General features: G+C 51.6%; 7 protein-coding genes across 7 annotated transcripts; 3 read left to right on the top strand and 4 right to left on the bottom strand.

Annotated features, from left to right (window-relative positions):
* Positions 1–3,611: 3,611 nt before the first annotated feature.
* Positions 3,612–4,731, top strand: PG997_000080 (uncharacterized protein; the record flags this gene model as incomplete). Its single annotated transcript, XM_066804395.1, has 3 exons — positions 3,612–3,764; positions 3,896–4,028; positions 4,088–4,731. 3 exons carry the CDS (start codon positions 3,612–3,614, stop codon positions 4,729–4,731), a joined length of 930 nt encoding a protein of 309 aa, XP_066674168.1.
* A 560-nt stretch (positions 4,732–5,291) lies between these two features.
* On the top strand, positions 5,292–6,110 carry PG997_000079 (uncharacterized protein; the record flags this gene model as incomplete). The annotated part of the gene is made up of 1 exon (XM_066804394.1): positions 5,292–6,110. One exon carries the CDS (start codon positions 5,292–5,294, stop codon positions 6,108–6,110), a length of 819 nt encoding a protein of 272 aa, XP_066674167.1.
* Positions 6,111–6,354: 244 nt separating this feature from the next.
* On the bottom strand, positions 6,355–6,978 carry PG997_000078 (uncharacterized protein; the record flags this gene model as incomplete). Its single annotated transcript, XM_066804393.1, has 1 exon — positions 6,355–6,978. One exon carries the CDS (start codon positions 6,976–6,978, stop codon positions 6,355–6,357), a length of 624 nt encoding a protein of 207 aa, XP_066674166.1.
* Positions 6,979–7,098: 120 nt separating this feature from the next.
* PG997_000077 (uncharacterized protein) lies at positions 7,099–7,953 on the bottom strand (the record flags this gene model as incomplete). The annotated part of the gene is made up of 1 exon (XM_066804392.1): positions 7,099–7,953. The coding sequence occupies one exon, from the start codon at positions 7,951–7,953 to the stop codon at positions 7,099–7,101; it is 855 nt and encodes a 284-aa protein (XP_066674165.1).
* A 151-nt stretch (positions 7,954–8,104) lies between these two features.
* PG997_000076 (uncharacterized protein) lies at positions 8,105–8,591 on the bottom strand (the record flags this gene model as incomplete). The annotated part of the gene is made up of 2 exons (XM_066804391.1): positions 8,105–8,452; positions 8,541–8,591. The coding sequence occupies 2 exons, from the start codon at positions 8,589–8,591 to the stop codon at positions 8,105–8,107; spliced, it is 399 nt and encodes a 132-aa protein (XP_066674164.1).
* A 2,578-nt stretch (positions 8,592–11,169) lies between these two features.
* Positions 11,170–11,397, top strand: PG997_000075 (uncharacterized protein; the record flags this gene model as incomplete). Its single annotated transcript, XM_066804390.1, has 1 exon — positions 11,170–11,397. The coding sequence occupies one exon, from the start codon at positions 11,170–11,172 to the stop codon at positions 11,395–11,397; it is 228 nt and encodes a 75-aa protein (XP_066674163.1).
* Positions 11,398–11,696: 299 nt separating this feature from the next.
* On the bottom strand, positions 11,697–12,612 carry PG997_000074 (uncharacterized protein; the record flags this gene model as incomplete). The annotated part of the gene is made up of 2 exons (XM_066804389.1): positions 11,697–12,091; positions 12,186–12,612. The coding sequence occupies 2 exons, from the start codon at positions 12,610–12,612 to the stop codon at positions 11,697–11,699; spliced, it is 822 nt and encodes a 273-aa protein (XP_066674162.1).
* Between the last annotated feature and the right edge of the window lie 58 nt (positions 12,613–12,670).

Here is a 12,670-nt window from a genome sequence, read left to right as displayed (position 1 = left end):
ACCCATCGGACGTATTGGTTAAGCACGAATGGTCGTCGGTACCGAGGGTAATAGATTGGTAAAGGAAGCGCAATGCTGCAGCCCTGATCTTCGTTGAGACCAGACAGAGGCTGGCCAAGTCTTCCGTCTTCGTCAACTGAAACCATGCAACGTTAGCTGGGTTGAACCATGTTGCAAGGCTGGATAGAATGGCCCCTTACCTCGCGGCAGATCAGACAGAGCACTTCGAGTGGCATCTGTTGGAGCCCCATTATGCGTTGTTGCGATGTCAAACTCGACAACCAAAAGGCGTCGATGACCTGAGTGCCCGTGTTTACGATGATGGGTGCACGTTGTGATTGAGATAAACAATCCCAAGCTTGGTAGGATCTTGAAAAATAGGAATAAAGGGGTAACGTACCCCACAAGCGAGCTGCGCACACAAGCGAGCTGCGCACTTTCCACTATTAAGCATTATAAGTTATAAATTAATTTAATTATAACGTTTATAATTAATTAAATTTATTAATAATTATTATTTTTAAAGGTTTCTATATTATTTTAATAAGTGCGCGCATTATGCCCGGGCTCCTCGTAGATTTTATAGCGCCGCGGGCGCGTCTTAGGCCTTTTCGTACGACCACTACTCCGGCGCGATTTATCCTGTAACTATTCATTAACGTCCCTTTGAAACTGTAGGTTTTTTCTAGTTTATATACGAAGTAATCCTTTATCCTGTAGCCGTTTTTTTTCGTACGGCGGCGTTAGTTAAGTATTTTATTTACCTTTTAAAGTGTCGCGTTTTCACTTTTTAAAAAAGTAATTCGGTGTATAATATATATTATAACCTTTACGATTTAGTTAATACTAATTAAAATAAGCGTCGGAGAGTTATTTTAATGCCGTACGATACGGTTTTAAACGTATTCGGTTTAAGATTAACCCTTAATTAAGTTATTTAAGGTTTTTAATTCCTAAGGAATAAGTAAGCCGGAAAACGTCCCCGGAGATATTAAAATACGTAGTTTTATATTTAACTATAAAATAATATATTCCGGATCGTACGGGACGAGTCCTATCCCTCGAAAGCCTCCTTGTTTATTCGAAACGGTGAAAGTCGCTTAGAACGCTTTTAAAAACGTTAGTAGGAAGTTTTCCTTTAAAATGTGGGTAATATGCGCCCGTATAAGACTTTTAATTTTTTTCCCGTACGCTTTTTTTAACGCACGAAAATAATCGATATTAAAAAGCTAGAGCTTATACGACGAATAAAAAAGCATATAAAGTATAATAATCGAGTTCTTTTTATAGTAAAGCTTAAAAGCTATCGAGTGGTAGCTCTTATAGCCGTTAAAGATTAATAGGCGGTAAGCACCCTTCGTACGAAACTTCGTGTGTTTATCGAAGTGTCGAATCTAATTCTCGCTTTTTTTATTCGTGGTCTAGCTATTTTTAGTAATTGCGATTACCTAGTTTTTTAATAATAGGCTGTTTTCGTACTAGGAAAAGAGGTGCGTTTTCCCGGTAAAAATAATGTACGAAGGGATAGCGTAACCGTATAATCCGACGCCCTGGATAATTATAACCTATTCTCGGTTCTTTTGCTGTACTGCCTTAAGCTTTCCGCGTCGATCGGAGGTGGTTACGATTATTTCGGACGAGATTTAGCTTATAAAAAACCCGGTTTCGTCGAAATTATATATATCCTTTTTTAAATCTTATATTTATTAATTATATTCCGTACGAGAGTAAACTACGCGCGATACGCGTTAAAATTTTCGTAAAAAACTCTTTAATAATCGATTTTTCGGTTAAAACGTATTCGGAGGTTTAATTATTATCGTATAAAGTTAAAAGTTTAATTAACGCCGACGCGTTCCGTGTCGCGTAAGCTAAATAATCGATTCGCTATATTTTTTATACTACTTAACCGGGGAAAAAACGATCGCGTATTTAAATTAATAATATATTAAATAATTAATTCCTTTTCGGAATTAGAAAGCTTTCGAGAGTTTATAGAGATTTCGGATCGTGGTCGAATTCCGCATCGTCGGCTGCGTAACGTCGACTCTAGGACATAATATATCGCTGCAGCTTTTCGTACACTTAATTTCGGGTTATTTTAAAACGCTTAAAGCGCTAAATTAAACTCTTTTTCTTTGTTTTTTAATTCTATGTTTATTAAAAGAGAAAAGTTAATATAACGTTAATTATAGTAAAATTAATTAAAAGTGCGCAGCTCGCTTGTGTGCGCAGCTCGCTTGTGTGCGCAGCTCGCTTGTGTGCGCAGCTCGCTTGTGTGCGCAGCTCGCTTGTGTGCGCAGCTCGCTTGTGGGGTACGTTAGGACAGAGAAAGAAAGACAGAGAGAGAAAGAGAAGGGGAAAAGGCAGAGAGAGGGGTGAGTGGTCTGGTTTCATCAGGGTTAGGGTTTGGGTAAGAGCAGCTTAACATCAACCTGTTATTGCTTGCAGTGGCGCGATGGCTACTGTTGATGATACGCGGTAATGCATCGGGCCGTGTGATTGGTGAATGAGGTTTCGGGGAATTTTGCCCAAGACGCGTCGCTTAATCAACCCAGGACGGACCTTGGCCATGACGCGTAACATTCGCTGTGGCGACTTGCTGCCTTGGGAATGGGAGCAAACAGCTGGTTGGTAACAGGGGTGTGTTGCAGTTCACTGCAACCCACCCCCTCCTCCTCTCTTCCGCCTGTTCAAAGCAGGCCTTCTGGGCAAGTCAGACTGGCTTCCGGCTGCACGCAGGTTTGCGTCGTGACATTACCTATCTGAGCGAGTTGGATGGAATATGACGTATTGAAGTTGGCTCATATCGCACACATTTTCCCGGTTAGTCCATAAGACTTATTATTTTCTAAAGGGGTGATCAGAAAAGAGGGGCTGGGTTACGGTGAAACCTTTACCCCTATTACCCCCATTGCTTACCCAAACCATGTGTGGGCAGTCTGGATGTTTACCGCTGAAGAAAATAAATACATTACATGCTAAATATCGGTGCGTAGAGGCCGGCGTAAGAGAACTCATATTGACTACCACCTTACCCTTCTATGTCTTGAAAGCACCAGCGATTTTGACAACTATCCTCCTCGACCACCGGGACCACGCACTGTTCAAGCCGCATTTCTTGAACTGACTCCTGAGCCTTTGAAATGCAATGTTCTGTTTTCTTGTCAGTTTCCATTGTTGAAAATAATTGGGAAGACCCTTCAAAGCGACAATGGGTGCTTGTTACACAATTCTTTATTGTATAATTGTTCATTGACCTTTTTGTTTTTGTTCTTTTGCTTATCCTCTCGGACTACAATGTGCATCCCCTGCATCAAAGCAACGCCTGTTCTTTACAATGGCCTTGATCAGAAGCTGTGTTTCCTGTTTATTCGCAAAGCCATTATTTCCTGACAAGACTTGGGCGCAAGTCGGGGCGTATAAGATTACCCTCGACGGCCCTCTTGCTCAGGAGGTATTTGGCATAGACAAGTGTAAAGAGTAAGCATCCATCCAACCAGCTGACAGTTCTTTAAACGAATACGTCTCAAGCATCAAGTTCGCTTCGGGGTACTGTATCAGCAAAATAGATGTAAAAGACCACATTGTGTAAGTTAACAACCGAAATAATGTTCCTAATCGTAGACCCAGCCGAAAGGTTCCCGATCGTTGAGCCAATCGAGCCCGGAGAGCGAATCATGGAGAACATGGAGAACGTGAAGGCACTGGACGCGATCCGCTTCGTGCCGGAGGATCCCGATTATGAGAATCTAATCGTGGAAGTAGACTACAGCCGACCCCCATTCTCCAAGGGCATCCCGTCGGGGAGAAGCGGAACTTCAAGTACAGGAGCGCTTCCGGCCGGCTGAGAAACGTCGGCCACAACAGGAAGGACCGGCCACGACACGTCCAGGAACACGTCATCAAAAAGGAGAGATGGCCTAAAAAGATGCTGTACCAGGCTCCCCCGGCTCCCCCGGCTCCTTCCACTGCCCCTGGCCCTTCCACTGGCCCTTCCACTGGCCCTTCCACTGGCCCTGCCACTGGTCCTGCCACTGCCCCTGCAGGACTGCTATTGCGGCGATCGGCACGCATAGCAGCAAAGGAGGCGGCCAAGAAAGCGGCAAGGGCCGAGGCAAGGGTCCAGGCAGCGGCTCCCAACCCTCCACCGCCCCGCCGCCCCACAAGAGCGAGACCGAGCTGAACATCGCCAAAATCCTCCGCTTCAGGATCGACGATGTCGCCTGCGAGGTGTGCAAGGAGTTCGGCGACCAGTGCGAAGGCGACGCGTGCTACGCCCGGTACCTGCGCGGCCCGGTCCGGCGGTTCGACCGCGCGGTCGAGCTGCGCGAGGCGGGCGACATGGGCCTCGGCCTGTTCCTCAAGGACGACCTGGCCCGGCCGATCCGCCGGCAGGAGATGCTCGGGCAGTACCTGGGCGAGCTCGTGCAGGCGAGCGGCCGGGGCAGCCGGATCGCCGACTACACGTACGCGTTCGACCTCGGCGGCGTCGCCACGGTGGACGCGCGCGAGTTTGTCAACTACACCCGCTTCGCCAACCACCACTGCAAGCCCAACGTCGGCGTCAAGATGGCCATGATCGGGCGCCGGCAGACGATCCTCCTCCAGGAGAACCGCGACCTGTACCCCGGGGAGCGGCTCTTCATCCACTACGGTCGCGGCTACTTCGAGGGAAGGCGTATATTTTGTCTATGTGACGCTATACCGATGCCTCACATGCCCAAGTAAGTAATGATTCTGCGTGCGCGAGTAATTGTTGCTACTGTTACGTAGACTTTGCATTGTTTATGTTGTTTCTTGTTTCTAAATCTGCTTACCACAAGTAGCGTATATCATATAAATCATAATTAGTAAAATATAAATATCAATCGATTTACGTCTCATGGCCCTTTGCATTCAGTCTGGGCTTTGTTGGTGAATGGATATGTGTTCAATGCAAACAGCATGCCCCTTTTTACCTAGGGCTCATCAGTGTCCAGTGGCTTGTGCTTCTGATCCTGCATCGCGTCAGGATTCGAAACTCTGCGCATAATAGTACGAGATTTGGGCTTTATGTTTTGTGTATTAAAACAAGATAGGGAAAAATTTTGATTTGCCCCTTTTCAAGTTCACTACCCAAACCCAGAATGAGACCTGGTAACATTGGTTGAAGTTACAACTATTCACGTGACCGTCCTAAAGCAGCCAGTCGGAACTTGCCGAAGTACCTAAAGAGGGTCTGTAGTTGCAGGGTGTTACGAATTCTACCGTGACGAGACACCGGCGTTCGTCTACCGATAGCAGAAGCCATGGCTACGAGGTTCTCTCTAGAGGAGCACGTCGGAAGGCCTCTCGACGACGACGAATCCGTGGAGCTCCCCATGGTTCTCACATGCCTGGCGGATGATCCCAACCACTCCATCATCGTGGCGGTCGACAGCGCCTGCCGAAATAACGGAAGGCCGGATGCGCGAGCCGCCCTCGGCGTCTTCTTCCGCGCCGACAGCAAATGGAACAGGTCCGAGGTCCTGCCCCCAGAAGACGCCACCTCGCAGCGGGCAGAGCTGTGCGCGGCCCTGCGGGCGCTGGAACTCATACACCAAGCCGTCGCCCACGAGTGGGAGGCGTCCATTACCTGCGGCTACCCGCTGAAGAGGGTCATCCTCAAATCCGACTCGAGCTACCTCGTCTCGTCCATGACCGAGTGGATTTTCGGCTGGCGCGAGCATGGGTTCACGACGGCGCGAGGCAAGAGGGTGCAGAACCGGGACCTGTTCACAGATCTCTTGAACTGGATTGGGCTCCTGGACGACATCCAGATCCAATTCTGGCTCGTCCGTCGCGAGCACAATCGCGATGCCGACGGGCTGGCCAATGCCGCGCTCGACGCCGCCCCGGCTTCCGCAACCCTCTGGGATCCCCGAGACGCGGTTAATCAACGACGGCTAGAGTCCGACAGCTACGCCAGCGAGCGAGTTTGGCGTTGGCACAACCGCATGGGCCACGTGCCTTTGCATGCTTTGCAGCATGCCACGTTGGGTGCGGCGAGGGGGATGGACATCAACTTCGAGCAGATTCAGGCGGAGTTTGATAAAGGCGCCAAGTGTCCTTCATGTGGGGGATCTTGAATGGAATCATGCTCGCAACCCTGCCTTGGGGATTAGTCATCTCTAGTATGGTTCAGTGGCTATGCGTGTATGGGCAACTGGATGGCATCGGAGGGGTGACGCGGATGCTCGCTAAACTCGCTTTGTTTCATCTTGTGGAGGGAAACATGGGCTAGCTGCTGTCAGCGCCCCTTTTAGATCTGACTACTCCATTATGATCAAGTATATCGCAGACCTCGTACTAGATCTATAGAAGCTATTGGGATCATGAGCCGAAAGTACGATCCACAGGACATGCCGTGACAAATTCTTCCTGTTTCTCAAGTAAGTTCAGAATATCTCGATCGTCTTTGGTCACTTCCCGATAATGAAGCCGGGGCCCGACTCCCTGACCAGCAGCAGTTTGTTGACTCTCTAGTGTCTCATTCCGGCACATCATCTTGCACTCGTCCTTGAAGCGGCCATTGAAGGAGAAGTCGCCGTAGAGGAACAAGCGGAGGGAGCGGATGCCCTGCGGCCCAAACACCCACTGCAGGAACTCGTGCAGGTCCGCCGGCAGCTGTCCGTGGTCAGCCTTAATCTGAGCCGGCATCCCAGCTTGACTGGAATGTAACGCATCCGACCGGGATCCTCCTTCGGGCGGCCCGGGCTCCCTCGCAGCGACGCCATTAGCAGACCGTCCATCATCTGATCCGCCAATCGAGTGGCCGGTGTGCCCCTCACTATCACTGCACTCGTCGGACTCGTCATCATCAGACTCGTCATCGTCAGGCTGTTCATAATCAGATTCAAAATCCAAAATAAGGGGGTTCCTGACCCGGCGCCTGTCGCGTGGTGCTTTCCCTTGAAGACGGGCGATTCGTGCAAACTCTGGTCCCGATCTCCGCATGTGCAGGATTTGAAGCGACGTCTTTTGGCAAAAGGGGGATACAATCCGGGTCTGGAGTAACACACATATCAGTCCCCGAATCTCTGTGGACCAGTTCATTGGGATATGAGGAAATAATACTTACCATCCATTCCGGCGAGCATCCGAGGCCCAAACTCTTGGGATCCAAGTACCTAAGCGAATTCTCCTCAGGGCTGCTTTCAGACCCAGAAGATTCCAAAGACAGGTCCAGTTGGTCCCATTCTTCCATACGCTCCGGCGGGACGTAGTCGCCTCCCGTACGTCGTCGCTGGTGGAAGACGAACCGCCGCAGCGTCTTTTGTGATGTCCGGCGGCGGCGCGCCATATCTCCGTCGCCGTCTCCTTGGTCGCGGGGATAGTGAGGAAAAGGTCTTCCAGCCCTTCGAAGGCTTCCAGGAAAGGAACGACCCGCGTCGGGGAGCCGAAAAACGAAACATCGGACTCTTGAAGAGCGAAGGACCTGAGGGTGCGCGGCCGAGAAGTGGTGGCTAGACGATCGAGAACCAATTCACTGCCAGGGCAGAACCGAAGCTGCAGGCTTTGGAGTTGGGTGAAATCAATCGAACCAAAGATCCTGTCCACGTCGGTAGGATCGATGTCGATATGGCATAAACTGAGGTCTCGGAGAGCGGGAAACGATAACGGTCTCGGTCGCGTCAGCCTGAACACCCTCGAGCAGACGGATAACGAGGTCTCATCCGGGGTTCCATCCTCCGATTGCTCCTCAGACTCCTCCTCACTGTTCCAGTCAGGCATAAACCTTGAATCCGGCGAGTAGTAAAGGTACATGTCGAGATCCAGCTTCTCCAGTTGATGGGATACGCTATCGAGCACGCTGGCCAGGCCGTCCACATGATCCTGAAAAGCACCAGCCCACGAGAGCTGTTTCAGGTTCGGGAAGGCCTGGAGATCAAGACCACCAAGTGTGATTCCATCCTTCTTTTTGGAGCACATTGCGTACGTGAAAAGCCGAATGGATTCCAGTTCCCTTTGATGCTTGTTGAGGTAGCCTCCCGGCCCAAGGATCGCTGTCGGCACGCATACTGCCAGGTCCCAGCTGCCCAAATGTGAGCGCTCATGTTACTACTCATTCTGATGTAATAACCTACCTAAAGTCGCGCAATTGCCCATCTCTGCTTGCCTCGAGCACAGGGAGCAAGTTGCCGGCTATGCGGTCTTCGATGGCTTTAGTCTGGTCCCTGTTGAACCAAGCAAAGTGGAAACAGCGCCGTCGGAGCTGGAGGTTGTCGTGCAGCGCGGCCTTGAACGTTAGGGATCGGGCGTGTGCCAAGTATCCCTTTTCACGGGCGGTGCGGATCTCCTCGGCGGCGTAGCCCTCCAGGTGCTTCTCGTCGACCGTGAGGCTGACGGAGCGGTAGAGGGCGGGCAGCGCCGCAACGTGGGTGCCTTTCGAGACCGACGAGAAGCTAACCAAGTCCCTCTTGCTCGTCAACTATCCAGAACAATAACACGCGTTGTCAGTTGAGCCGATGCAAGTATGACCTCGAACGGGGCGCGGATGCGGGATCGGAGCTCCTTACCCCATCGGATATCCTAGCGAGGAGCTCGTATGGCAACTGTTGAAAGCCCATTTCGGAGTAAACCCAAGAATAATGATAATGCAAAAGACTTCGGCGCGCAGAACCGGCTTGGTCAGAAATAGGCAAATGACCTCGGGCCTGAACGTGTGAAAGAAATTGTTGGTCTTTTATAAGTGGAGATGGTGGGAGTTCGGGTCACGATAGCGCCGGCCGGAGTCCGGAATATTTTTTGATTAGCCTCCGATTCCCGCTTCTCTCGGCAGTTGTTCTTGACGGTGTTGCTATTTGTATGATACTTCCCGTGATTGATGAACACGGCGGTCTAATTAACTGTACTATTGGCTTCGATGGAATGAACGTTGGAAACGTTCGGTACAAAATAATCCAACCAAAGCAACGCTTTTCCATTAGGGGAATACGTGTCCGGGGACTTGCGTCTTGGTGTGTTAATTAGTAGTAGGTCTTTTGAGCAATCACACGGTCATCATTGGCAACGAATCTTCTACGGAGCTATTTGCGTTGCTTGGACGATTCGGCTTTGTGTTACTATGAATTCATCTGTAAACCTTTGTACCATGGGCACTAGCCAGCCCATGCCAGCTGCCAAGGGGGATTCTGGGACTGGTCATCTTGAGGTTGAAAATACTACGGGCCGCTATCTTGATGCATCTTACTCTCGACCTGGGTTACGTGATGCCTTTCCTACTTGACTCGAGGCCTACCACCCCAAAGGCGCTCAAAGATGAAGTCTGAGGCAGGTCACATGCGCCGCACATTTGTGATGACCTACCATACGGCCACGATCCAGGCTACTAGGAAATATTTGTTCATCGAAAAGCCCTCTTCCGATGGAGTGCGGTCGTTCGTTGGGAATTTGATCTTGTTGTTCCGAGCCTTGCAGAATGGGACGAAGCAATTTCTGACATGTTATATGAGATATCCCTGAAATGTCTCGGAAGCCAGTTTAGTGTGATTGTTGGGCTCTGTCACCCTTGTTTCCTTTTTGCCACGCTAATGTGGCCGCGCTTCATTGTTCGGGCGCCCCCAGAGGCCGCATGCCAAACCGTCCCGCATCTGCAGATGATTTGTCTGGGGATACCTCACCAGAGCGGGAGGGCAGGTACATATCAGGCTTTGTGACGAGTCGACATAACCGCCAGTCTGCCTGCCGGCTTCCACCGTAGCCACCTGTTGGTTGGGACTCGTAGTTTTAAAACTGGGCACGTGCAGGCAGAATGTGCGTTTTGATCTCAGAAAGCAGGCCGCAACTATAGTACTTCGCATAAAGCTTCTGCTGTCGATACCCAAGGGCCCGGATTCGGGGGCGGGTGGGCCATGCCAAACGGGAACTGACAGACGGCCTGGGGAAGCTAGACGGGCAAGAGGGTGGTACTCATCCACTGATTGGTTAGCACTATATTGACCTTATCCGATTTCTGGTGGCCGGAAAATGTTTCGTACGACACGAAACAGAGTGATTGGCTGAGGTTCGATATGTCTCATCACAATTGCTGCCCGATCAAAGATATCACAAATTACGGTGACCTGGAAAGACAAGATGTGATTTGACTCGTCTATCTCCACGTATCCCTTGACGAGGCTGGTGCTATTTACAAACGTCTCCTACTCTCTCTTCGGTCCATGCTACTATTATACTTGGCCCAAATGCCGGGAATAACCGCTGCATGGCTGTGAAGATGACACGGGTCTCCTGTGGCCAGCCGGCCGCGATGGGGTGGTAATTAATATAGTAATATATCATGCAAGCGTTGGTACGAACCGCCCGTACATGGCGGACAATCTTATCACTACCCGTCCAGCGGTAAACCTCGAGCAGTTCCAGCCGACCGATAGTTTGGTGTGCCATGGGAATGAACCATTAGTTCCTGCTCGATGGCGTCCGCCGGTTACACCATAGGCCTCCGCACCCACAGCTGTGGACGTATAGGGCAGAGGCAACGAGTATAACGGAAACACTTCCCGTGGTAATGCCCAATAATGTAGACAGAAGTTTTGACAGCTCAAAAATGACTTGTCTCTTCACACAGAATCAAAGGGGGAAAGGCATAAGGACACGGCTGGAGTCCAAGACTCGACTCTATGCCGGTGGAAAAGATGCAAGGCGTCAACTACTATAAATGGAGGAAGTGTTAGCTGCTCGGAATATAGTCGTGGTAGACAGCACAAAAGCTCCTTAGGAAATCCAAGTCCAGAGCTACACGACACTCAGTGTCTACCAAATGGCTGAAAGAGTTGTATGTTAACTCCAACTCTCCTGTATATCTATCTGTCTACTAACTATGGTATTAAGCATTCACGGGAAAGACACTCCCGTCGCAACCGTCGACACCGGCCAAGACACCATGCCAGCACCAGAGCTGCGTCAGGTGGACAGGGTGGCATGGCTGACCATCAACCTGCTCACGACCGAAGTGACAGCGCCAGGGTGAACGGCTTGCCCCAGACCACGCCTGCCGTTTCCTTTCCGACTTCAACCTCTTGGGTTGAAGATCCAGCTATGGTGAACAATAATGTAGACTCTCAATACGTTCCCGACTGTTTGCAGGATCTTTCCAGTGTCCAGTACATATCAGCCCCTGATATGAACACGACCCAATGGACGAATACCATGGTGAACCCCTCAAGTCAAGACGGTAATCGCTACGGACAGAACGAACTGCCGCAGTGGTCCTCCATCGATAATTACACCAGTGCCCCGCTCCGGGACGACGCATGGTCACCCTGGGTCATGCCGATACAAGATGAAGACGCGGCGGAACACGCTGCTGAAGTGGGGCACAGTCAAGCCGTCAATGAAGAGGTACAAAGGGAAGAGGAGAACCAAAATGGTGCCTGAGACGACTCCTCTACTGTTATAAAACGCGGGTATAGGTTGAAAAGTAGCGATGTTTCTGCTTTTCCGCCAAGGTCTATAGTGTGTTCCAATGATCGCAATATGATACATGTTTCCCCCAAATGAAAGAATCTTCTGTCCAATTCACCGTAACTCCTCAAACCGCCTCCGGACCTCCCCATCCCCGCCACTCAAGAACCCCACCGTCCACCTCCACAGCTCATCCTGTTTCTCAACATCGTAGCTGTCCCTACTCGACCGGATCTCCCTCCGTCCCTCAAAGTACCTCCCCGTCACGCCCCTCACCCCCTCCTCCTCCCCACGCCAACCGCGCCAGCGCCGCCCCCGACTCCGCCGGGTGATGAATATTCCCCGTCCGCGCGAGCACGCGCAAGACCGGGATCGCGCGCGGCATCACCTGGGCAAACAGAAACCGCGCCACCGCGCCCGCCTCCCCGCCCCAGCCCCGTCCCGGGCATCAGGCCCGGGTCCAGGGCCGTCACGGTGATACCCCGCTCCGGAACTTGTGCGGATAGGCGCCGCGCCAGGGCGTACGTCCACAGCACGTTGCACAGCTTGCTGGTGGCATACCGCTGGCGGCCGCTGTGCGGCGCGGCGAGCTCGGGGGTCGGGTGCGCCAGGGCTTCGGCGCTGGTGTAGATGGGCGGGGGCATGCCGGACCATTGCTCCGGGTCGTCTGGGGTGCAGTCAGGGTGGTCAGCAACGTATTTACGAGACTAGACTCTGTTCTAGGTCGTGGAACTTTGTACGCTCGGGACCAATTTACTTACGGGTCCCGCTGGACGTAACCACAACCCGAGCATTATCCGCCAGATACGGGACCAAAAGATGAAACAGCAGCGCATGCCCGACGTGGTTGATGCCAAACGTAGCCTCGAGGCCGTCGACGGTAGTCTTCACCTCGCCGGGGAACTGCAGCCCCGCGTTGAGCACCAGAGCCTGGATAGGCGGACGCTGCGCCGCCGCGAACTCCTCGGCGTAGGCGCGCACCCCGGCCAGGTCGCCCAGGTCGAGCGGGACGTAGATGACGTTGGCCTGGCCCAGCGCCTTGTTGATGGAGGCGGCCGCCTGCTCCTTGTCCGAGCGCGACGAGATGATGACTTGGCTGGCCGGACAGGCGCGTGCGATGTCGAGCGCGGCCTGGTAGCCCAGGCCCGAGGTTCCTCCGGTGATGAGGATGGTGCTTTTGTAGGCCATTTGCAGGGGGAGAAGATGATCCGAGGACAGACTTCGATGGCGGGTTGTAAAGGTACGT

The sequence above is a fragment of the Apiospora hydei genome (genome assembly GCF_038363865.1).
Source record: "Apiospora hydei strain CBS 114990 chromosome Unknown utg000002l_segment0_segment0, whole genome shotgun sequence".
Taxonomy (NCBI): domain Eukaryota; kingdom Fungi; phylum Ascomycota; class Sordariomycetes; order Amphisphaeriales; family Apiosporaceae; genus Apiospora; species Apiospora hydei.
Note: the sequence above shows the minus strand (reverse complement) of the source record. Positions and strands in the feature narration are given on the sequence as shown.